The sequence below is a fragment of the Nicotiana tabacum genome, chromosome 11 (assembly GCF_000715075.1).
Source record: "Nicotiana tabacum cultivar K326 chromosome 11, ASM71507v2, whole genome shotgun sequence".
NCBI classification, from domain to species: Eukaryota; Viridiplantae; Streptophyta; class Magnoliopsida; order Solanales; family Solanaceae; genus Nicotiana; species Nicotiana tabacum.
In genome coordinates this window covers 103,132,317-103,156,642 of record NC_134090.1, presented here as the reverse complement: position 1 = coordinate 103,156,642, position 24,326 = coordinate 103,132,317, and the positions used below count along the sequence as shown (strand labels likewise).

Sequence of the window (24,326 nt, the reverse complement as noted above, 5' to 3'; positions counted from 1 at the left end):
GCTCTGTGCCCATTCACTAAAAATTTTCTTTCACCATGTAAAGCGTGCAGCTCAATTTCACCATAAGGAGTGACTCTCGCCATCTCAAATAGACCTGACCATCTTGATTTTAACTTCCCGGGAAACAAGTTGAGCCTAGAATTGAAAAATAGTACCTGCTAACCTGGTTCGAAGTGATGTGGCTTGATACGCTTGTCATGCCATATTTTTGTTTTCTTTGTAAAGCTTAACATTTTCATAAGAGTGCAACCTGAACTCATCTAACTTATTCAACTGCAAGAGTCAATTCTCGCTCGCGGCTTCAAAGTCCATATTCAACTTTTTAATGGCCAGTACGCCTTGTGTTCAAGTTCGACAGGCAAGTAACATGCCTTCCCATAAATAAGCTTATACGGCGATTCCCCAATTGGTGTTTTGTATGTAGTTCTATATGACCACAAGGCATCATCTAACTTTGCAGCCCAATCCTTCCTATTCGCATTCATTGTCTTCTCTAATATTTGATTTATTTCTCTGTTGGACACCTCGACTTGTCCACTTGTTTGCAGATGATATGATGTGGCAACCCTATGGCGGACCCCATATTTAGCTAAAAGGTTATTCAGCAACCAAATACAGAAATGTGTCCCTTCATCACTAATCAAAGCGCATGAAGTCCCAAACATCGAGAATATGTTCTTCTTCACAAAAGCAGCTACCACCTTGGCATCATTTGTTTGCAATTTGATTGCTTCTACCTATTTTGACACGTAGTCAACTGCTAGCAATATGTATTCGTTTCCTCTGAATAATGGGAACAGTCCCATAAAGTCTATCCCCCACACATAAAAAATCTCTACCTCCAGGATATTATTCAAAGGCATTTCATGCCTCTTTGTGATTGTTCATGTTCTTTGACACTAGTCACACTTCTTAACAGATGCATGTGCATCCTTGAATAATTTTTTCCAAAAGAATCCACATTGCAACACCTTTGAAGCTTTCCTATCGCCTGCATGATGGCCCCCATAAGGTGATGCATGACAATCATACAACACTAATTCCACATTCTTTTCTGGAATGCATCTCCTCTTCAACTGATTAGCACACTGTTTGTACAAGAATGGGTCATCCCAATAGTAGAAGTTTACATTATGTAGAAACCTCTTTCTTGCCTCAGATTCAATTTCAGGAGGAAGTACCCCACTCACAAGATAATTCACATAATTCGCGTACCATGTGGGAGGGTCTTGGGTGATGGAAAAAGTTTCTCATCAGGGAATTCCTCCTTAATTTGTCCACCCTACTCCACGTGGTCATGATTTTCCAACCTTGATAGATGGTCAGCTACTTGGTTTTCTATGCCCTTTCGATCTCGTATTTCTACATCAAACTCCTACAATAACAAAATCCAGTGCATCAATCTAGCCTTGGATTCCTTTTTTGTAAATAGATACCTAATTGCTGCATGATCGATATGGACTATCACTTTTGTTCCCACCAAGTATGCCAGAAATTTCTTAAAGTCCCACACAATGGCCAACAACTCCTTTTCAGTGGTGGTGTAATTCAGCTGTACATCATCAAGAGTCTTACTCGCATAGTATATGGAGTAAATCATCTTGTCCTTCATTTGGCCTAGCACTGCCCCAATAGCATGATCACTTGCATCGCACATAAGTTCAAATGGTAAGGACCAATCTATTGCCGCAATAATGGGGGCAGCCACCAGCTTTTTCTGAGATCTTCGAATGTCTTCAAGCAGGCTTCATCAACATTGAAGGTTACATCCTTTTCAAGAAACCTGCACAAAAGAGTAGCAATTTTTGAAAAATCGTTAATAAAGTGTCTATAGAACCCCGCATATCCCAAGAAACTCCAGACACCCTTCACAGAAATGGGTGGAGCTAATTTTTCAACTTCCTCCACCTTCGGCTTATCAACGTCAATGCCACTGCTTGACACTCTATGGCCCAACACGATGCCTTCTTGTACCATAAAATGGCACATTTTCTAATTTAGCACTAGATTTGTTTCTTCACAATGGGCTAAAACCTTGCCCAAATTCTTCAAACATTCATCATAAGAAGACCAAAAGACTGAAAAATCATCCATCAAAACTTTCACAAATTTTCCACCATATCGGTGAAAATAGCCATCATGCACCTCTGGAAAGTGGTCGGTGCATTACAAAGACCAAATGGCATTCGCTTGAAAGCGAAAGTACCATAAGGACAAGTAAAAGTGGTCTTCTCCTGGTCCTCTGGGTATATGACAATCTGGTTGTACCCTGAATAACTATCAAGGAAGCAATAATATTCATGTCCCGCCAATCTGTCCAACATTTGGTCAATGAATGAAAGTGAGAAGTGGTCCTTGTGGGTTGCTTTGTTGAGCCTTCTGTAATCAATACAAACTCTCCACCCCGACACGGTGCGAGTAGGAATTAGCTTATTTTTCTCATTCTCTACCACAGTCATCCTCCCTTTTTAGGCACACATTGCACTGGGCTTACCCAGTTGCTGTCAGAGATAGGAAAGATGATACCTGCATCGAGCCACTTAATTACTTCCTTCTTCACGACCTTTTTCATAATGGGATTTAATCTCCTTTGTTGCTCAACATTAGGGTGGTGTCCATCTTCTAGAAAGATTTTATGCATGCAAAATGATGGACTGATTCCTTTGATGTCAGCAATTGTCCACCCAATAGCCTTTTTGTGCTCGCGACATACTCTGAGCAATTTTTCTTCTTGCACACCGGTCAAGCTGGATGAGATAATCACTAGCAATGTCTCAGAGTTCCCCAAATAAGCATAGCGTAGATGCGCTGGAAGGGGCTTAACCTCTAGCTTTGGAACTTCTTCAATAGATGGCTTAGGAGGGGGTCAGAGTGACATGCCTGTCCAACTCCTCAAATCTCGCAAACCCATGTACATAACTGCAAGACATGTCAAGTACTTGCTCAATTTCTCGCATCATCTCATCTTCACTATCTTCTTCATCCGCAATCAAGGCTTGTTAAAGAGGATCTATAGGGCTCATATAAGGCACCAATGACGTAGCATCGCTTTCCACCACATAAATTGGATAGCTCTTCATAGTGGGCTGGCAATCTGAGTGTTTTATACACATTGAATACCTCCACTTGGTCGCCCACTATCATCGTCATCTTTCCTTCACATACATCAATAATAGCTTGGCTTGTGGCTAGGAATAGACACCCTAAAATAAATGGGACTCCCTGATCAGGCTCATAGTCCAAGATAATGAAATCAACAGGGAATATGAAAGAACCCACTTGAACTAACACATCTTCAATCACACCTTTAGGATGAGCAAGGGAGCAATCAGCCAACTACAAAATCACCGTGGTTGGGCGCAGCTTACCCAACCCCATTATCTGAACATAGATAGCTACATCAAATTGATGCTCGCCCCAAGATCACACAAAGCTGGTCCGACTATGTGCTTACCAATCGAGATTTGGATAGTGAAACTACCCAGATCCTTTAATTTCTGAGGTAGCTTGTTGAATTCTTGAGCTACATTCTTCAGTGAGTGCCACAGTCTCGAACTCTGTTAACATCCTCTTATTTTGTCACGTCCCAAACTCGGAGAGCGTGACCAATGCTCAACCGAGAGAACCTGGTTAAGCAAGCCTGTTGAACACACCCTACTCAAATTCACACTTGTTTCAAAGAGAGTTCATAACATTGCTAGTTAACCAATAATGAGATCATGTATGCAATACCAACGCGTTTCCATATGTTATTTTATTTTAAAGTCTCCAAAATACACACATTGTCGTAGTTTTAAGTAGAATAGATTATTCAAACATAACATAATTCGTTTGACTTTCCCCAGCACCCATATACAAATAACCCACTATGTCTACAAAGCCTCTAAATATATACAAAAGAGTACTACCAAAGTGCCGGCGACAAGGCCCCGTCTATGCCTCAAGTCCAATACATAAGGAACAAAAGATGCATGTCCCCGAAATGAAATGGGGCTCACCAAGACTGCTGGGAGGAGGATGTACTGCTAACACTGATCAGTGCTGCCTACTAGGGAACTACCTGCATCCATTTAAGATGCAGCGGCCCCGGCAAAAGGGACGTTAGTACCGTCGAATTGTACTAATATGTATAACTGAACTCCATCTCGTTAAAATGAACAATAATACAAGTAGGGACAATCATAATATCAGTTAAGGCATTGAACATCTACCAAACATCATATAAGAGATGGGATAAGTTTCGATTAAATTTCCATATTTTAAGTCGGGGAAGCCTTCAGTACCAATATGAAACCATTCACCATTTCGATTTCAATTTCCAATACAGTCACCACCATGTGTATGATATGGAGTCCGATCACAACCTTGATCGGCTAGGCCATCCCATGTGGGACATAAACCACAATCAATATTTCAATTTCAATGTCAGTTACAGTCACCACCACGTGTATGGCATGTCGTCCGATCACGACCCAATCGGCTAGGCCATCTCATGTGAGACATCAACCACCATTACAATTTTGATTAAAGGTTTCCGATACAGTCACCACCATGTGTACCGCATGGCATCCGATCACGACCCGATTGGCTAGGCCATCTCATAAGAGATATGAACCACAATTCTATTATTTCACTTGGCATGTTGGCCATATTTCATATTTTATATTTCATATTTCACTTTTAGTATTTCTTGCTTTGTATCTCATATTTTATATTTCATATTTCAAGTTCTTTTCCAGATCCTACATTACTATCATCATCAACAACAATAAGGCTTTTCATTCAAAACTTTGATTACACACATGAGCAATTTAGAATCTAAGGCACACAAAGACTTTCACACAATTTGGCGTAACAATCTTTGTTCGAATTTGACTTGAAGTCTAGGCGTTCTTAGCACATATTCCACATTTTGAACAGATCCTCAATTGATAAGATAACATGATGAAAACATTGAAATACATATTGCACATATATTTTTCAATGCAAGCACATTCGGAATAGCAATTTATATAACAATCAGTTTGGGACTTACACCGGTTGCATGAACACCATGGGATTCAGTTCTAAGAAGAGGGGTTTTTAGCCATACATACCTCAATGGAGCTTCGTTAAATTTGACTATATTCCGGAACTCTTAGTAACTTCAATCTATTTTAGGAATATTACAAGTTGAACCAAAAATTAGAAAGATAATCATGATTCTAGCTCATTTGAGCACATTACCAAACATTAGGTGTGTATTATGTTTTTAAGACCCTTTTGTAAGATTCCATCATGCCACCCTCCATTCTTTATCATTTTTAGCTCACAATCCTCATACACTCTTTTATCACACATGCATGCAAGATAAACAACTCCCTTACCCAAGTATGGTCTTATTAATTACCCATTGTTAGAAAAAATTTGAGGTTAAGAGATAGCGCATAGATTTTTACCTTTAAGGTGAAGATTTAGTGAATTTCCTTGTTAATCTTCAATGATTTGAGCAAGAATCGATGGGTAATAGGTTGAAGAACACTTCCCCACTCTAAGAACTCTCTCTCACTTCAAAAGTATCAGATTTAACTAGAAAAATGACCCAAAATGCTTATATAACAAGATTGGGTCAGTTATAAAAATCCCAAAATGAAGCCCCGGAATAGGAACTGCGGTCGCATAAGATCATTCATCCTCGAATAAGGGTCAAAGTTCCTTGTTAGCATCCGATGTAACTGAACTGCCATACTACACACCAACAAATCCCAATTAACTAACTCCCAAAATTTCTAAAAATTTCGCGAGAGTTCCCTTTGTAACTGGGCCTATCCACCTGTCAAAGAACCCTAGAACCACATCCTAACAACATGTATATGATCCAATGACGTAACATAACACAAAATGACACCAACCATGGCCTCATAAGCAACATATAACCAAAAAGAAACAACCTTACATCAACTGAACAAGTGATACAAAAATTCATATGTAGTAACTTCATAGAAACTATTACATAGCTATTCAAACAAATGCGGATAGTTCTTTTTCATTTCTTCCTCGGCCTTCCAAGTAGCCTCTTCAACCTGCTGATTTCACTATAGCACTTTTACGAAGGCGATTTATTTATTCCTCAACTTTCGGACTTGCCTATCAAGAATGACAACTGGAATTTCTTCATATGATATTTCTTCCTTAACCTCGATAGTCTCAACTGGCACAATAACAGACAGGTCCCCGATTACTTTCTTCAACATAGACATATGAAATACCGGGTGCACTAATGACATCTCTGGTGGTAGCTCAAGCTTGTATGTCACCTGACCAATCGTCTGAATGATTCTGTATGGCCCGACATACCTCAGACATAATTTCCCTTTCTTTCAAAACCGCATTATACCCCTCATGGGGGAAACCTTCAAGAATACCCAATCATTTTCTTTGAATTCCAAATCTCTTTGACGAACATCCGAATAGGACTTTTGATGGCTCTGAGAAGTTTTCAATCGCTCCTTAATGATCTTAACCTTTTCTATAGCTTGATGCATGAGGTCTGGTCCTATCAATTTAGCTTTCCCAATCTCGAACCACCCAATGGGAGATTTACATCTCCTACCATATAACGCTTCAAACGGTGCCATATGAATACTAGCATGATTGCTGTTGTTGTAAGAAAATTCTATGAGTGGTAAATGGTCATCCCAACTACCCTTGAAGTCAAGAACACAAGCACGCAACATATCCTCAAGCTTCTGAATAGCCCGCTCTGCCTGCCCGTCAGTCTATGGATGAAAGGCTATACTAAGATTCACCTGAGTACCCAGACCTTGCTGAAATTTCTTCCAAAAGTTAGCTATGAACTGAGCTCCTCGATCTGCAATGATAGAAACTAGAGTTCCATGCAGCCTGACTATTTCCTTGATATACAACTAAGCATATTGTTCCGCTGTGTCAGTAGACTTAACTGGCAAGAAGCGTGCTGATTTCGTGAGTCGATCCACAATCACCCAAATTGAGTTAAACTTGCGCGGAGTGCACGGTAGTCCTACCACAAAGTCCATGTTAATCATTTCCCACTTCCACATTGGAATTTCTATGTTCTGTGCCAACCTACCGGGCCTTTGATGCTCGGCCTTCATTTAATGAAAATTTTGACATCTTGCCACAAAGTCCGCTACATTCCTCTTCATGTCATTCCACCAATAGTCTTCTTTGAGACCGTGATACATCTTTGTAGAACCTGGGTGTACAGAATACCTGGAAGTGTGAGCTTCAGCCATGATTCTTTCCAGAAGACCATCAATATCTAGAACACATAGTCACCCTTTGTACTGTAGTGTACCATCGTCCATGCCAAGGGAAAAAGTCATAGTATAATGCTTCTGAATCCCCTTATTTAATTGTACCAACATTGGATCATTGTATTGCTTCTCCTTGACCTCCGCCACAAGTGATGATTCCGCTCTATTTTGCACAATTACTCTTCCTTCATTAGAGTCCGCAAGACAAACTCCCACACTAACCAATTGGTGAACCTCCCTGGCCAACGGCCTTCAACATGCCTCCAAGTGAGCCAAACTACACATAGATTTCCGGCTAAGAGTATCTGCCACAACATTGGCTTTTCCTGGGTGATATAGAATATCGATGTCGTAATCTTTGAGTAACTCCAGCCATCTTCTCTGCCTCAAATTCACTTCCTTCTACTTGAAAATATATTGAAGGCTCTTGTGGTTCATGAATACATCCACATGCCCCATACAAATAATGACGCCAAATCTTCAATGCAAAAACCACCGCCACAAGTTCTAAGTCATGTGTTGGACAGTTCTTTTCATGATTCTTGAGTTGCGTAGAAACATAGGCTATAACCTTTCCATGTTGTATTAATACACACCCAAGCCCGATCCTTGAAGCATCGCAATATACCACAAAACCATCTGTACCCTCTGTCAGGGTTAATACCGGCGCCAAAGTCAATCTTGATTTCAACACCTAGAAGCTCTTTTCACAAGCATTGGACTATTGGAACTTAACCGCTTTCTACGTCAATCTAGTCAGCGGAGAGGCAAGGGCAGAGAACCCCTCCACAAACTTCCTGTAATATCCTGCTAAGCCTAAGAAACTGCGAATCTCTGTTGGAGTTGTAGTTCTAGGCCAATTCTTAACTGCTGCAACTTTTTGGGGATCAACCTTAATTCCGTCTCTAGAGACGACATGACTCAAAAATGTAACAGATTCAAGCCAAAATTCACATTTCGAGAACTTCACATACAATTGGTGCTGATGAAGAGTCTATAGAACTGCCTGAGATGATCGGCATGGTCCTCCCGACTTCATGAATATACAAGAATGTTGTCAATGAACACTATCACAAAGGAGTCAAAAAAAGGCTTGAAGACTCGATTCATAAGATCCATGAAAGGTTTCGAGGCATTAGTTAACCCAAAAGACATTACCAAAAATTCAAAGTGCCTATACCGAGTCCTGAAGACTGTTTTTTGGAATATCTTGCTCCATGATCTTCAATTGGTGATACCCTGAGCGTAAATCAATTTTGTAGAAGTACCTAGCACCCTGAAGTTGGTCAAACAAATCATCTATTCTTGGTAGCGGGTACTTATTTTTGATTGTGACTTTGTTGAGCTGCCGGTAGTCAATACACATCCGTAGCGACCCATCCTTCTTTCTTACAAAGAGGACCGGTGCGCAACCGAAAATCCATTCACAATAGGCATAGACTCAAGTGTAGGTGCCTCGGCATCAGTGTCCGTTACCTAGACTAAATGGTAGATACATCCCTTATTAATTATTTTCATGGCCTTAAGGTAAGAAATAAACCTACCCTTTGGCATCAAATTATCCCCCTTCCGTTTGACCACTGACTCATTTGAAAATTCAAGCCTCATAGTTCTAGTTTGGTAGTCGAGCTTGGCAAAACATGAATAAAGCCAATATATTCCCATTATTACATCAAAATCAACCAAGCCCAATTCAATGAGATTGGCCATGGTATCCTAACCACGTACCGTGACAACATAATCTCTATGAACTCGCGCGGTCATAATAGACTCGCCCACCGGAGTAGATACAGAGAACGGCTCAGGAAGTTATTTCGATTTTATCCCAATTTTCATAGAAACATAAGGGGTAACATAGGACAAGGTGGAACCGAGAACAATAAGAGCATATACATACATCATGAGTTTGGACAGTCTATATACTTGTGACGACATCTGGAAAGGCCTCTGCACTCTGGAGACCACTCATAGCATAGAAACAGCTGGGTCCTCTTGAACTCTGTGCACCACCCCTAGTTGCACCGCGCCCTACTGGTGTCGGAGTGCTTCGAGCTGGAGGGGGTGCTAAAGATATAGTAGCTGCAGCACTGGATGGTTGTGCTGTGCCCCTGCCCGCGCACTGACGGAAAGAATGACAATCTCTCTTAATATGACCCCTCAATCCGCACCCGTAGCATATGGGTAAGTCCATGTAGTAGATCCCTAAGTGCATCTTCCCACACCTGGGGCATGGGGGCCTCTACTGCTGTTGGGACCTCCCTCCTGACCGACCCTGCTGGTGGGGTCCCCTGTTGCCCTAACGAGGTCTGAAACGACTCTAGTGCTGCTGACTGGGTCCTGATGGCGGTGCACTAGCTAAAGACTGAGCAAAAGACTGGTATGGTTCTACGGTCGCATAAAAGGCCGCAAAAATGACATAAAAATGACCCAAAAGACTGCCTCACTATGCGGCCATTCTGTGGCCCCTAGAGTCATTATGCGAGCAGAGCAAGCAATAAGAAATGTTAGACTTGACGGAATAAGAAATTAAAGCAAAAACTAGAAAGTAGTCTATATTCAAGTCCCCGGCAATGCCGCCAAAACTTGTTACTCCCAAATGCACACGCAAGTGTACGTGGTCATACAAGTAATAAAATAATAAGCCGAGTATCGAATCCACAAAGACTTGTATTAACTACCCATTAGTTTCACCAAGATTATTATTTAGTCAAGTTAATCAGAGTTAAAAATGTAATTATCCTAAAAAATAATTCTAACAAGTAACTAAATTATCAAGTAGCAAAATGGTTGTTGTGTATTCAGTAGAGACGAATATTCCTGGGTTGCTATCGATTCACCAATCCTATTGTGCTTTAGTTAACTCTCCCTTTTATACAATTCACTCATGGTTGCTAATTAATCGACCAATTGCTCTCATAGTACTCTCCCGAATTCCTGCTCGCTATTCAAAATAGATTAACACCTATATTCCTTTGGAATCTGTAACGGCCCGATCGGTCATTTTAAGCATTTACACTTTGTTCCATACTTTGGGGGCACGAGTAGCTACGTATGATATATTAGAACATATGTGCAAAATTTGAGTTCATTTCGAGTTGATTTGATATGTTTCGGCGCGAGTTTTGGAAGTCGAAAGTTCGAAAGTTCATTAAGTTGGATTTGAGGTGCGTTTCGTCATTTCGATGTTATTATACATGATTTGAGGCCTCAAGTAGGTCCGTATTATATTATGGGAATTGTTGGTATGTACGAATGGGTGCCGAGAGGCTCGGGTGAGTTTCAGATAGGTTGGGCTATGTTGCGCTCGTTTTTCTTCTGCTCCGACGTCGTTTCTTCAAGCATAAATGGTACCACAATAAGCAAATGAGCTCCAATTTCTGTTTTGATTGAAGCATTACATACGTATTGCAATTATGGAGGTATAGCAAAAAATCATTGAATTTGAACATCGTATGAGGATTTTATGGCTATTTTACTAAGACTTGGGTTGCCAGATTTTTCAAATTAATTACGAAATTGCCACTCCTTCGTATTTAAAAATCTGCACTATTTCCAAATATTGAAACCAATATATTTCCTTCATTATAAGGTCAAATGGAGTGATTCAAAAGCCTATATTGACTGAAATTTCACAAAAAATCCATTGGAGGCATCAGAAGCAAGTTTCGAGATGGTTTGTTATGCAAAACGAGGCAGAACAACTAGACAAAATTACTTAATATGGAAGGCTTGTTCATTTGGTCATATTTTGAGTTGGGGAGCTCGGATTTGGACAATTTTTGGAGGCGATTTTAACCATATGGATTGGGTAAGTGTTCTATACTTGATTTGAGCTATATTTTATGAATACATCTTCGTTTTTGGCATTTGATTGATGACTAAACTAAAATTCGAGGGGTTTTGTCTAAATTTCATAAAGTGAATTTTGGAGTTTTGAACACAGATTTGGAGTCGGATTGAGTGAAACTAGTATGGTTGGACTCGTAATTAAATTGGTTGTCAGATTTTAAAAATTTTGTCGGGTTTCAAGGTGCAGGCCTGGATTGAGCTTTTGCACCGATTTTAGGCTTTTAATTAAAGATTCGACCTTTTTAGATTGAGATTGATTCCTTTAGCATTGTTTGATGTATTTGAGTTATTTTTGGTTTGTTTCGAGTTGTTCGGAGGTCAGAACGCACGGGGTGACATTTTTAGAGCATCGCTTGGCTTGCTCGGTATTGGAATTGGCTTGTTCGAGGTAAATAACTCTTTTAAACTTAGTGTTGAGGGTATGAAATCCCGAATTATGTGTTATGTCATTGGTGTTGAGGTGAAACACATGCTATGTGACGGGCGTGTGGGCGTGCACCTGGTGAATTGTGACTTCGTTGTTTCCCTTGCACTGTTCAGTGGCCCAATTTGTTGATATCTGTGTTTTCACCATGTGATTGATTAATTGAGTTGTCAATCATGCTAGATATCATGTTTAGGCTTTATGCTGATATTGTTAGGACATATAGTGGTCACTTCTTGCTATTACCTCACTAATTTCATTGATATTTCGTACTCAATCATATTCATGCATTCATATCATATCTTAGTCTCAGTTGTTATTTATTGATACATCATATCATTGTTGTCGGGCTAGTTTGATGACATTGAGGGCCCGAGAGACTGGAGAAATAGATGACTGAGTGAGGCCGAGGGCTTGATTGTGAGGATATTTATGGGATCGGGCTGCACGCCGCAATATGTTCTATTTATTTATGCTTGAGTGAGGTCGAGGGCCTGATTGTAAGGATATTTATGGGATCGAGCTGCACGCCACAACATGTTTTATTGATTTATGCTTGAGTGAGGCTGGGGGCCTGATTTTTATGACATGATTGGCTTGTTATAGCGATTGGGATAAAAAAACCCATCCGAAGTCTGCACACCCCTAGTGAGCGCAGGCACCTACTAAGTGCTAGTGTCGAGTGCCGAGTGTTTGGAAGGACTAAGTGGTTGTAAGGACTGAGTGACTGGGAGGACTGAGTGGCTATAAGGACCGAGTGAATTGATACTCTGAGAGTACGCATATGATTTTGCTACTGAGTCGCATCGCATTTGACCTACACATGACATACATGCATAAAAATGCATTTTTCCTCATGATATATGGTCTCACGTCATTTATGACTTTTTTTACACACATTGATATATGGTCATAGAGAGGTATTTCACACATGCTATCTAGAAGAAATGAAACATCATATTTACTGTTGAAAGGATATTTGAAAAAATTCACAGTTTTCTAACTTACTCGTATTTTCGATGATTTCGGTAAATGAGTTGAGTTTTCACTGATATACTTGAAAGGAGGAACTATTTTTCTGAAAAACTATGAAAATGTCAAGCATTTTATCTCTGAATTACTTCCTTATTTATATGTTGTACATTGTTACGAACTGCTATTAGATATTGGTGTTGGACCCGACCTATGTTCCAGCTCGTTACTGCTTAACCTAAGTTTAGGTGTGTTACTTATTGAGTACATGGGGTTGGTTGTACTCATACTATACTTCTTGCACATTGCATGCAAATTTTGGATGTCGATGTTGCTGTGTTTGAGGGCAGCTAAATTAAAAGATGTACTTGCGTCCCTGTTGTAGCTGCCTCTTGTTCATGGTAGCCTTAGAATTATAAAAATCTATTTAAGTATTTTTCAAATAGATGATGTATTTACTTCATATTAGCTTTGTAAACTCTATTTTTGGAAGCTCATGATTTGAACTACCAGTCCTTGGGAATGTATAAGATTTAGATAATTTTTTTGATTAATTGTCCTATTAAATATCATTAAAACTCGATAGATATTAGTCGGCTTACCTACTGGGTTGGGTTAGGTGCCATCACGACTGGCGTATTTTGGGTCGTGACAGATTGGTATCAAAGCTCTAGGTTCATAGGTTCTACAAGTCATGAGCAAATGTCTAGTAGAGTCTTGTGGATCGGTATGATGACGTCCATACCTATCTTCGAGAGGCTACAGGACATTTAGGATATACTTCCCATCTTTCTTTCCTTATCGTGCGACATTGATTTAGCTTGAAGCGTAATCCTTGAAATTCCTTCCACACATTCGTATGCGCACTTGAGCGCTCGGTATCAGCTGTGCATCAATGGCTTATGATTTCCTAGATGAGGTGCGAGCCTTGATTTCTGTGTGTTGATGATGGGCCAGTCTAGAGGACTTGAGGATAGGTTTTGATTATAGCTTAAGCTCAGAGATGTTGATTGTATGAGCATGTGTATTGTATTTGTATGTCCGGTAGTGTCCCTATTAGTGAGATTTATGGATGGATGGCTACGTGATGGGTATGATGTGGCTGCGAGATGTGTTCATATGGGTTGAATTTGACGAAAAGAGTTTGATTGAGATGTAAATTGGGTGCTTGATTTATGCCTTGATATGACGTATAGTATCGAGTTATGAGCATATTGGAGGATCTTTCATGTTGTTTAATTGTGGAACAAATTAGATTCTCATGTCTTGTTGATGAGTTCAGAATCAGGAAGATTAAGTAATTGCGTAGTATTTGTGACTGTGGAAGGGTATGGAAAGATGTCGGTTTGAGGCTAAGCAGGTGGGTTATCTCCTGCGGGGTGTACTGAGGTTGTGTGATCCCTATGTTGTTTTGTAGCGAGTTCTCTTTTACCAGTGAATTATACGTGTTGCAATTTGAGTTTGGATCATTATGAGAGTTGGCTTGACTGTTACAAGGGTGAATACGAGAATTTGTAGATGATCTGAGATATTCTACAAATTCTACAGTGCGGGATTTTGGCAGCAACAGAGTAAGGGTACTGTAAGTTATCAAATTCTTTATTCCTTGGCTTTGCGCCAAGTGGGAGAGTCTATTATCGGCGGGTTGATTGCACATTAATGTGTTGTATTGGGTTCATTTTGAGGTATACTGGTGAATCACCTATGGCTTATAGAGGTTGAGGTTGAGAATGACTCGAGTAAGGGAATTTCTGGATACAGGTTGTATTACACTCTATGGGTATATGGAAATCATCGAATGATTGAGTGGTTATTCATAAAGGATGTAGTTTTCATGGAGTAGAAATTTGCTCGGTTGCTTAGAGGTGTGAATTACTTCCTTGGGTGTTGGTGTGCATATGGGGCACAGGCCGCTCGGTTTGTTTAGTCATCTTGATTGAGATTTGAGCATAGTGGAAGGCACTCGAGAATGGTTCCAATGGATTCAAGATTTAAACGTTGCAATTGAGAATTTTACGAATTTGTATATGGCTAGAATATGAGATTTAAGTTGGATGGTGTTGAGGATTGTGGCATTTCTATACCGTTATGGATTCTATAATTCAGTAACAAGAAGGTGAATGGGAACATTTTAGGTTCACATAAGGTCTCTTCAGAGTGGGTGTCTTAATTGTGGTGCTTTAGGTACTTAAGAGGGTATTCAGCGGCTTATGGGACTTAGAGCGGTGTAATTTTATGTTAGGGTCTCGTGTGGTGAGATTTGGTTGTGGATTGTGGTATTATGGCAAGGAGAATTATAAATTTGAAGAAAATCTAAAAGGAACTCGGAGTATTAGGACAGTGTTGTAACAGGTTGGATTAGCATGGTAACGGATGTGATTGGCTCTTTCAATTTTTATTATGTAGTGAGTTCCTGCAAGTATTTTGAGGGCGATACTCTTGGTTTTTGACGACCTGCGTGGCTCAGTTGAGTTAGAGCGATTCAGTTCTGTCGACTTGGTTATGTGCAAATGGGCTTCGAAGAGTTCTCAATGGTTTCTACCATGGTTTGAGGTGTATATTTCCTACCGGTGTGTGGAACATGTTGCGAGTAGGGATTTTCTCATGGATGAGATCAAATGGAAGGTTTCTAACTGGTTGAGTATGTAGTTTACTATGACTCGGAGTGGATTATGAGATTTTTGTACTTTTCATACGATGGCATGGTATATGCAGTGTGTTGTGTGGAATTGAGATTTGCATGAGCAAGGTCACGGTGTATTCTTAGGAAACAGGGACAATTTCAGATGACTAGGTGAATGATATTACTATTTGGCATGGCTTGATGAAAGTATACATTTCAGAAGGGGCAATGTGTTTTGATTTATGGATACTTTATGGTATTGCAGCACTCTCCCGGTTGATCGACTGCTGATATTCAAATTTTGCTATGTGGCATGAAAGAATTATAGAAGTATTCCTCGTGGGATGATCGTGTGTGAGAGATGTGTTAGACATTCGAGTGGTGGAGATGGGATCAGATATGGTGATTCGTTTGTTCTATGGATTTGGAGACTGAGAGTTCTCAGGAGCAGATTGTATCATGGTTGTGGACTGTGAAGTCGTGGCCAAAGCTAGATAGATGATAATATGCTTTATGGTTCAGTCATTGTGGACTTTCAGAGTGTTATGTATCTATTTTTGGGTGACCAGAGTTGGTTTAGGGTCCATTGGTAGGCCTAATAATGATATGTGTTACACCGAGTTGGATTGGTTGGCTCCATGCTGCTATTATTATGGGATGTGCCATTCGGTTGTTGAGCTTATTTTTGTTCTGAAATGATCTGTGAGTTACTCTTCTATGCTACGAGGAGTTGTGATTCGTTGGTTATATACACACACGGTGTAGTTTTATTTGGGCTTTATAGCGGAATTTGAGCGAGATGGGTATTTGGGTGTTGAATGATTGATTGTGCATTGATTATGTTCATTCTTGACTATGGTATTGAGTTATTTGCTTCAGTGGTTATGGTCATGCACTTTTAGTACTAGACGTCAAATTGCACGGGGTCATTGATTTTGAGCATTGTGACTTGAGGTATTTTATGTGGACTAGTATTTGGATGGGGTCGCGCATTACAACAAAGTTATGTTGGGATATGATCCTTTTTGTTAGATTCGTGTGTTTTGGTTCTACGGTGTGTGATGGGTTCTTAGCATTGTGTTGTGGTGGTACTTGTTGAGCTTGCAGGACGGTTCTCTCATTGGAGTCATTTTCTATGTTTGAGTACGTTTGAATTGTTGCGTATTGGTGCAAAGATTGCACGGTTTGTGGCTCTGGGTAGTATTGGTGAGGCATGTCAGTAGAGTGGCTTGTATTTGATAAGATGAGGTCATCGAACCTAGAATGGGTGCTATCGGATTTGATTGCGGTATATTTGTAAGGATAATGTTGTTGATCGGCTTAGAAATTGGCTATAATTCTTGTCTAAGGAGGGGGAGCTCCATGACTTGTTGATCTAATGAGTGGTTATGAGTTTCTGCGTGTTTCTTTCATCATCTGCAGTACACAAAGGCTTTAGAATGAGGTTTTGTTTGACATGAGGTTTATTAACGGTATTGGATTGTTTTGAGCAGCTATTGTGATCAGAAATTTTGCTACGAGTATGCGAGTCATGCGGTATGTCAGGTGATTACATCTTGGGTTGTGGTTATGGCTTGATACAGCTTGTTCAGACTTATACAGTGTGCAGATGCGAAGTTCGGGTCTTGTAGTAAATTTCGGATGTTGGAAATTGGATTTTATGGTTTACGGACTAAGGTTGAATTAATGGTCTTCAGTTATGTCGTGTTGTCAGGCCTATATGGTATAGGGTGATATGGGATCACCCCCAGGTATGTGCATGGTAAGGTTACACGGGGGTTTGACTGCTTAGGAACAACTTTTGGCACATTCGAGGATGAACGTATGTTTAACTAGGGGAGAATGTAACGACCAGACCGGTAATTTTGAGCATTTACACTTTGTTCGGTAGTTTGGGGGCACGAGTAGCTCTGAATGATGTATTAGGACTTGTGTGCAAAATTTGAGTTCATTCTGAGTTGATTTGATATGTTTCGGCGTGAGTTTTGGAAGTCGAAAGTTCATTAAGTTGGATTTGAGGTGTGTTTCGTTGTTTCGATGTTGTTATACATGATTTGAGGCCTCAAGTAGGTTCGTATTATATTATGGGACTTGTTGGTATGTTCCTACAGGATGCCGAGGGGCTCCGGTGAGTTTCGGGTAGGTTTGGGCTATGTTGCGCTCGTTTTTCTTATGTTCTGACGTCGTTTCTTCAAGCATAAATGGTACGTCATTAAGCAAATGATCTCCCATTTCTGTTTTGATTGAAACATTAGATTCTTATTGTAAATACAGAGGCATAGAAAAAAGAATCGTCAAATTTGGACATCGTATGGGGATTTTATGGCCATTTTACTAAGAATTGGGTTGCTAGATTTTTTTCAGATTAAATACGAAATTGTTACTGCTTCGTATTTAAAAATCTGCACTATTTCCAAATATTGAAACCAACATATCTCCTTCATTATAAGGTCAAATAGAGTGATTCAAAAGCCTATCTTGACTGAAATTTCATAAGGAATCCATTGGAGGCATCAAAAGCAAGTTTCGAGATCGTTTGATATGCAAAACAAGGAAGAACAGCTGGACAAAATTACTTAGTATGGAAGATTTGTTCATTTGGTCATATTTTGAGTTGGGGAGCTCAGATTTGGACAATATTTGGAGGCGATTTTCACCATATGGATTGGGGTAAGTGTTCTATACTCGATTTTAGTGATATTTCATAACATTTTTGGCATTTGATTTATGATTTCAAAGTGAAATTTGAGGGTTTTGTCTAAAATTTCATAAAGTGAATTTTGGAGTTTTGAACACCGATTTGGAGTCGGATTTGAGTGAAACTAGTATGGTTGGACTCATAATTGAATGGGTTGTCGAATTTTATAAATTTTGTCTGGTTCCAAGGTACGGGCAGGGTTGGACTTTTTGGCTGATTTTGGGCTTTTGATTAAAGATTCGATCTTTTTCGATTAGGATTGGTTCCTTTAGCATTGTTTGATGTATTTGAGTTGTTTTTGGTTAGTTTTGAGTCGTTCGGAGGTTGGAACGCGCGTGATGAAATTTTTGGAGCATCGCTTGGCTTGCTCAGTATTGGAATTGGCTTGTTCGAGGCAAGTAACTCTTTTAAACTTAGTGCTGAGTGTATGAAATTCCGAATTATGTGTTACGTGATTGGTGTTGAAGTAACACACATGCTAGGTGACGGGCGTGTGGGCGTACACCCTGTGAATTGTGATTCCATTGTTTCCCTGGCACTGTTTAGTGGCCCTAGTTTATTGATATCTGTATTTTCACCATGTGATTAATTAATTGAGCTGTTAGTCATGCTAGATATCATGTTTAAGCTTTATGCTGATATTGTTAGGACCCATAGTGGTCGTTTCTTACTGTCACCTTACTGATTTCATTGGTATTTCGTACTCAGTCATATTCATGTATTCATATCATATCTCAGTCTCAGTTATTATCTATTGATACATCATATCATTATTGTGGGGCTAGTTTCATGACATTGAGGGTCCGAGAGACTGGAGAGATAGATGACTAAGTGAGGCCGAGGGCCTGATTGTGAGGATATTTATGGGATCGGGTTGCACGCCGCAACATGTTCTATTGATTTATGCCTGAGTGAAGCTGAGGTCCTGATTGTGAGGATATTTATAGGATCGGGCTACACGCCGCAACATGTTTTATTAATTTATGCCTGAGTGAGGTCAAGGGCCTGATTGTTATGCCAAGATTGGCTTGTTATAGCGCTTGGGCTGAAGGAGCCCCTCCGGAGTCTGTACACCCCCAGTGAGCGCAGGTGCCTACTAAGTGCGAGTGCCGAGTGCTGAGTGCTGAGTGATTGGGAGGACTGAGTGGCTGTGAGGATTGAGTGACTGGGAGGACTAAGTTAATTGATACTCAGAGAGTATGCATATGATTTTGCTACTGAGGCGCATCGTATTTGACCTATACATGACATACATGCATAGAGATGCATTTTTCCTCATGCTATACGGTATCACGTCATTCATGACTTTTTTTTTACACACATTGATATGTGGGCATAGAGAGGTATTTAACATATGCAATCTAGAAGAAATGAAACATCATATTTACTGTTGAAAGGATTTTTGGAAAAACTCACAGTTTTCAAACTTACGCATATTTTTGATGATTTCGGTAAAAGAGTTGAGTTTTCACTGATATACTTGAAAGGCGGAACTATTTTTCGGAAAAACTATGAAAAGGTCAAGCATTTTATCTCTGAATTACTTCCTTATTTATATGTTGTACATTGTTATGAACTGCTATTGGATATTGATGTTGGACCCGACCTATGTTCTAGCTCGTCACTTCTTTCAACCTAAGTTTAGGTTTGTTACTTATTGAGTACATGTGGTCGGTTGTACTCATACTAAACTTCATGCACATTGCGTGCAAATTTTGGATGTCGATGTTGTTGTGTTCGAGGGGAGCTAAATTAGAAGATGTACTTGCATCCCTGTTTTAGCTGCCTTTTATTCATGGTAGCCTTAGAATTATAAAATTCTGTTTAAGTATTTTTCAAACATATGATGTATTTACTTCATATCTGATTCGTAAACTCTACTCTTAGAAGCTCATGATTTGTACTACCAGTCCTTGGGAATGTATAAGATTTAGATAATTTCTTTGATTTATTGTCTTGTTAAATATCATTGAAACTAGATAGATATTAGTTGGCTTACCTATCAGGTTGGGTTAGGTTCCATCACGACTAGTGGATTTTAGGTCGTGACAAATCAATATATTAAGAATGTATTAAGATTACGATATTTAATTAAACATGGTGACTAGGTATATTCCTATCCTAACCACAAATCCGCACCCCCCTCAGAGTTAAGATCATCCTCTATGCAATTTTTCTCTAATCTAAACATGGCTTTCCCAAGCATAGCATAGATAGTAAGTAGAACCTAACTGTTGGCCAAACAATTATGTAATTAATTACAGAATTGAAAAAATAACCATATATTGGTGCATCGTAATTAAGGTTAAGTCAACTTTAAATAACAATATTGATGGTTAAATCACAACCCCAGAACTATGAGTTTTAGCCACTCATGATTATATCAAAAGTAATTCACCAGTGTTGAATAATTGAAAATACTAAGAACAGATGAAGAAAACTGAGATATTATCGCTCTCGGATGTTCCTCGTGTGTATTTTCCTTCAAAGTGCCGTCACCCCTCTTAAAATAGGCTTAGTATTACTTTTATATGCGTATAGGTCTTGGACCGAAATAATCTTGTCCCGGACAAAGTTGGAGAAGTTTCCCGTCAGGAGCGCCTAGGGTAGCGTGGGGAGCTAGCCCTGGCTTTGGGAAAATCAACTTTCTAGAAATTGCGCCACAAGTAGCGCTCCACGCTGCCTGTGGCACTACAATGGCCATTTTCAACATTTTGCTCCTATTTGGCTCTAATCTCGCACCTTTCACCCTGTTGCCTCCGGATGATTCCTATATATAAAAATACCATGATTAAGCACAATATATTTCACATCCAAAATTCACAAAATACGAGTAAAATATGAGGCGATATACATATAAATATATATACTTTAAGCCAAATATCACTTATCCAAATAAGAGTTTATCAACATTCATGTAAAAATCAAGTTCAGAAATAGGAGACTGGCTATCAAATGATTTAAGGAAATTTATATGGACAAACTACATAATTGGCCGGTTGGCCGAAATTGCTTGCTTCCGCTGCGCATGGTCTACAACAATAGGATTAAAAAAACTTAAAAAATAAGAGGAGTAAATACGGTTCCTTATTTCTCTAAAATGCTTAATATTCTAGACTTAATTTAAGTTTTTTAAAATAATTACTCCCTCTGTTCCAGTTTATGTGAACCTATTTCCTTTTTGGTCCGTTCCAAAAAGAATGATCCCTTTCTAAATTTGGTAATAATTTAGCTTAAACTAACCATTATACCCTTATGAGAAGCTTTTATAGCCACACAAATACTCTGAGTCCCTTTTTGACTTGTTTAGGACCACAAATTTCAAAAAAAATCATTTTTTCTTAAATTTCGTGTCCAGTCAAACAGGTTCACATAAATTAGAACGGAGGGAGTATTTCTTTAATAATTATTAATTCATGGCAATCACTATTTTCAAATTGTTCCGTTAGCTTTTAAATCTAGCCAGATGTTACAAAAAAAACATGTCATTTAGAAACTACTAGAGAACTGTTTACCAATTAGAACCTAGGGATTATTAATATATCATAGCTCAAATAATAGAGACCCATATAGAAATTAGCGAGAACCGAAAAGTGTATTAATTATGACTTTGACATAAGATATTGAGTTTCATACCTGATATTTATGTAGTTCATACGATATATTTTCATTCTTGAACTTCTGAGAGTAGAAATACCATCCAAGTCTTCTAAGAAGTTTAGAAGAAGATAAATGTGACACATCGACCCAAGTCTCTATCTAAGAAAAATAACAAAATTGAATTATGTCTTTCAACATGTGGGATGTACCTTACCTGAATCCTTCTCAAAATCTCAGATAAATTCTTTATCGTATTAGACTATTCTCTGTAAGGTCCTGAAATTTATTCAACAGAAACATATTACAAAATCATCTTTAGTTCACACAAGAGTGGGTTATGAAAGCTTACTTTAAGATATCTTTCCTCATCATTCAAAAGAACTGTCTTTAATTTGAGAAATTCAAAGCCATTATACGAAATACAAAAGAAGCAACAATATTTTTAATCAAAGTTTCTACTGTAAAATATAGATTACTTTACTTGAGATTGTCGATACTAAGGTTGTCTCTATTGAGTATTGTTGTTTTAATTATATGTGTAACCATAGTTAAGTAAGTTAGTTAGTTAGCTTCTTTGTTAGTTAGTGCACTCACTTGTGAGTCACGTGTAGGGTACATGTATACAGATACACTTTGTACAAATATTATTTTTAGTTAATCAGAAAATCATTTCTGCTCCCACTTTCTCTCATTCTCTCTTTCCTTCGAGAAACTTCTAGGGTTTCACCATTGGAGCTCAAATTTAAGCTCCACCATTGTTGTTCATATCTCAAGCTTTACATGGTATCAGAGCGAGGCTCTACTCGCTTTTATCTTCTCAATTTTCTCTGGATTCTGAAGACACAATCACCGTCTTCATTTTTCCCCAATTTTCTCGATCCGACATTCTCTCCTTCTTACTTCAATTTTGACAAATTGACACGGGTTCTCATGACAATCCTTGATCCAAACAATGAAACTGAAGTTGAGCCGGGCAGTTCTACTCCCGTCGTCGGCGTTGACCCTGGAGTCATTTTGAGTTGTCCTTTCTATACCCATCGGATAACCCTGGTGCAATGTTGGTCACACCTCCGTTCAGCGGCATTGGCTATAGATCCTGGAGTAGAAGTGTTCTTAGGGCTCTATCATTCAAAAATAAGATAGGATTTATTACTGGAGAATACAAACGACCAGACCTAGATTCCCCACAATTTCGTCAATGGGAGATGTGTGATGATATGGTAACCTCTTGGATTTTGAATTCTCTGTGCAAAGACATTGTTGATAGTGTCAAATATTCTAGTAATGCCTTCGAGTTGTGGAGAAAGTTAGAGGATAGGTACGACCAGACGAATGGTACCAAATTGTACTAAATCCAAAAGGAAATTAACGACTTAACTCGAGGTGTTCTTGATATTACTGGATATTATACGAAAAAGAAGAAATTTTGGGAGGAATTGAACATGATAAGTGCCAAATCACAGTGCACTTGCCAATGTACATGTGGAGCTAAGGAAAATATGCACAATCTGAGCAAGACAGAAGACTCATCCAATTTCTTATGGGATTGAACAAGGTATACACCACAGTGCGGGGCAGTATACTTATGATGAATCCCTTACCATCCATGGCACAAGCTTTTTCTCTGCTCATTTAGGAGGAAAAACAAAGAGAAGTGAAATCCCAAAGTCAGGTCGTGATGGAATATGTCTCTCTAAATGCCAATGTCTCTTCATATAGTAGCCTGAACTGGGCACCTATGTATAACAATAATTTCAGGACAAATTACTCTCCAAATAACTACTCCTCTACTAGCAGACCTCGTCCTTTTTGTGATTACTACAAGTGTGCTGGTCATACCAAAGATAAATGCTTCAAGCTCCACGGTTATCCTCAAGATTTCAATCACAACCCTAAGTATAATAAAGTCAAAAGATCTGCAGCAAATGTACATAGCACTCCAGTTGGTACTTTTCTTGTGAATGGTGAGGAAATACAGCCCCAAAGCAACAACTCTAATGTCAGTCTTACTAAAGAGCAATATGGCCAATTGGTGACTCTACTCCATCATTTTCAGACTAGCTCTACTGGGGATAACCCAGACAACAACACTATTGGTGGAAATGCGAATTTCACAGGTATTTTCGCTTGTTCTGTATTTGTTCTCTCTATTGACTTTGGACTGTTGTTATGTAAATGCTTTAAGTCAAGAGCTGGCATTTAGATTCTAGACTCGGGGGCTTCTAACCATATGGCCTTCAACAAATCCTTACTTACTCACATTAAAAATTTAGTGTATCCTATGTTAATCACTTTACCAAATGGCTATAGAGTTACCCTTGCACCAAATATTATATTGCAGAGAGTCCTCTATGTTCCTTCTTTCAAATACGACCTTATTTCAATACATTCTTTAGCCTCTCAGTTTAAAGGTCTAGTAGCTTTTTCTGACTTTGTATGTCTACTACAGGCCCCTTCAATGAAGAGGCCTCTGTAGATTGGTAAGATCAAGGATGACTTGTACCTCATGTGTTCAAGTTGTCTAAAGAACTCCTGCTCAAAGAACTCTTTCTCAACTTCACCTGTCTCTTTGCTTCTTTTAGATTCTATTTTGTCTAAAACCTTTGATGTAAATAGCTTACACTGCCAACATTCTGATTGACCTGTAAATGTTTCCACTTGCAATTCACACTCAATTGTAAATAGTTCCATTGGTAATAAAACTCAGTGCATTTCATCGCATTCTTTCTTGTCTAATATAAATCAAGTTGACTTACTGTGGCATTATAGATTGGGACATGTCCCTTTTATCAAGATGAGAGAGATATCCTCCATTCCTGTTCAATTCTCAACTAAGCAACCTTTTCTCTGCACTATTTGTCCCATGGCCAGGCAACCCAGACT

General features: G+C 39.1%; 1 protein-coding gene across 1 annotated transcript; it reads right to left on the bottom strand.

Annotated features, from left to right (window-relative positions):
• Positions 1-314: 314 nt before the first annotated feature.
• Positions 315-1,989, bottom strand: LOC107811020 (uncharacterized). The gene is made up of 4 exons (XM_016635856.1): positions 1,838-1,989; positions 1,469-1,745; positions 972-1,088; positions 315-737 (listed from the first exon to the last, which is right to left on the bottom strand). Exons 1-4 carry the CDS (start codon positions 1,987-1,989, stop codon positions 315-317), a joined length of 969 nt encoding a protein of 322 aa, XP_016491342.1.
• Between the last annotated feature and the right edge of the window lie 22,337 nt (positions 1,990-24,326).

Coding starts and splice junctions, on each gene's coding strand:
- LOC107811020 (XM_016635856.1), bottom strand. CDS start 1,989: ATGTGCCATTTTATGGTACAAGAAGGCATCGTGTTGGGCCATAGAGTG. Junction 1,089..1,468: donor CATACTTGGTGGGAACAAAA/GTGATAGTCCAT, acceptor TTGTACAAACAG/TGTGCTAATCAGTTGAAGAG. Junction 738..971: donor GCGATAGGAAAGCTTCAAAG/GTGTTGCAATGT, acceptor GTGTCAAAATAG/GTAGAAGCAATCAAATTGCA.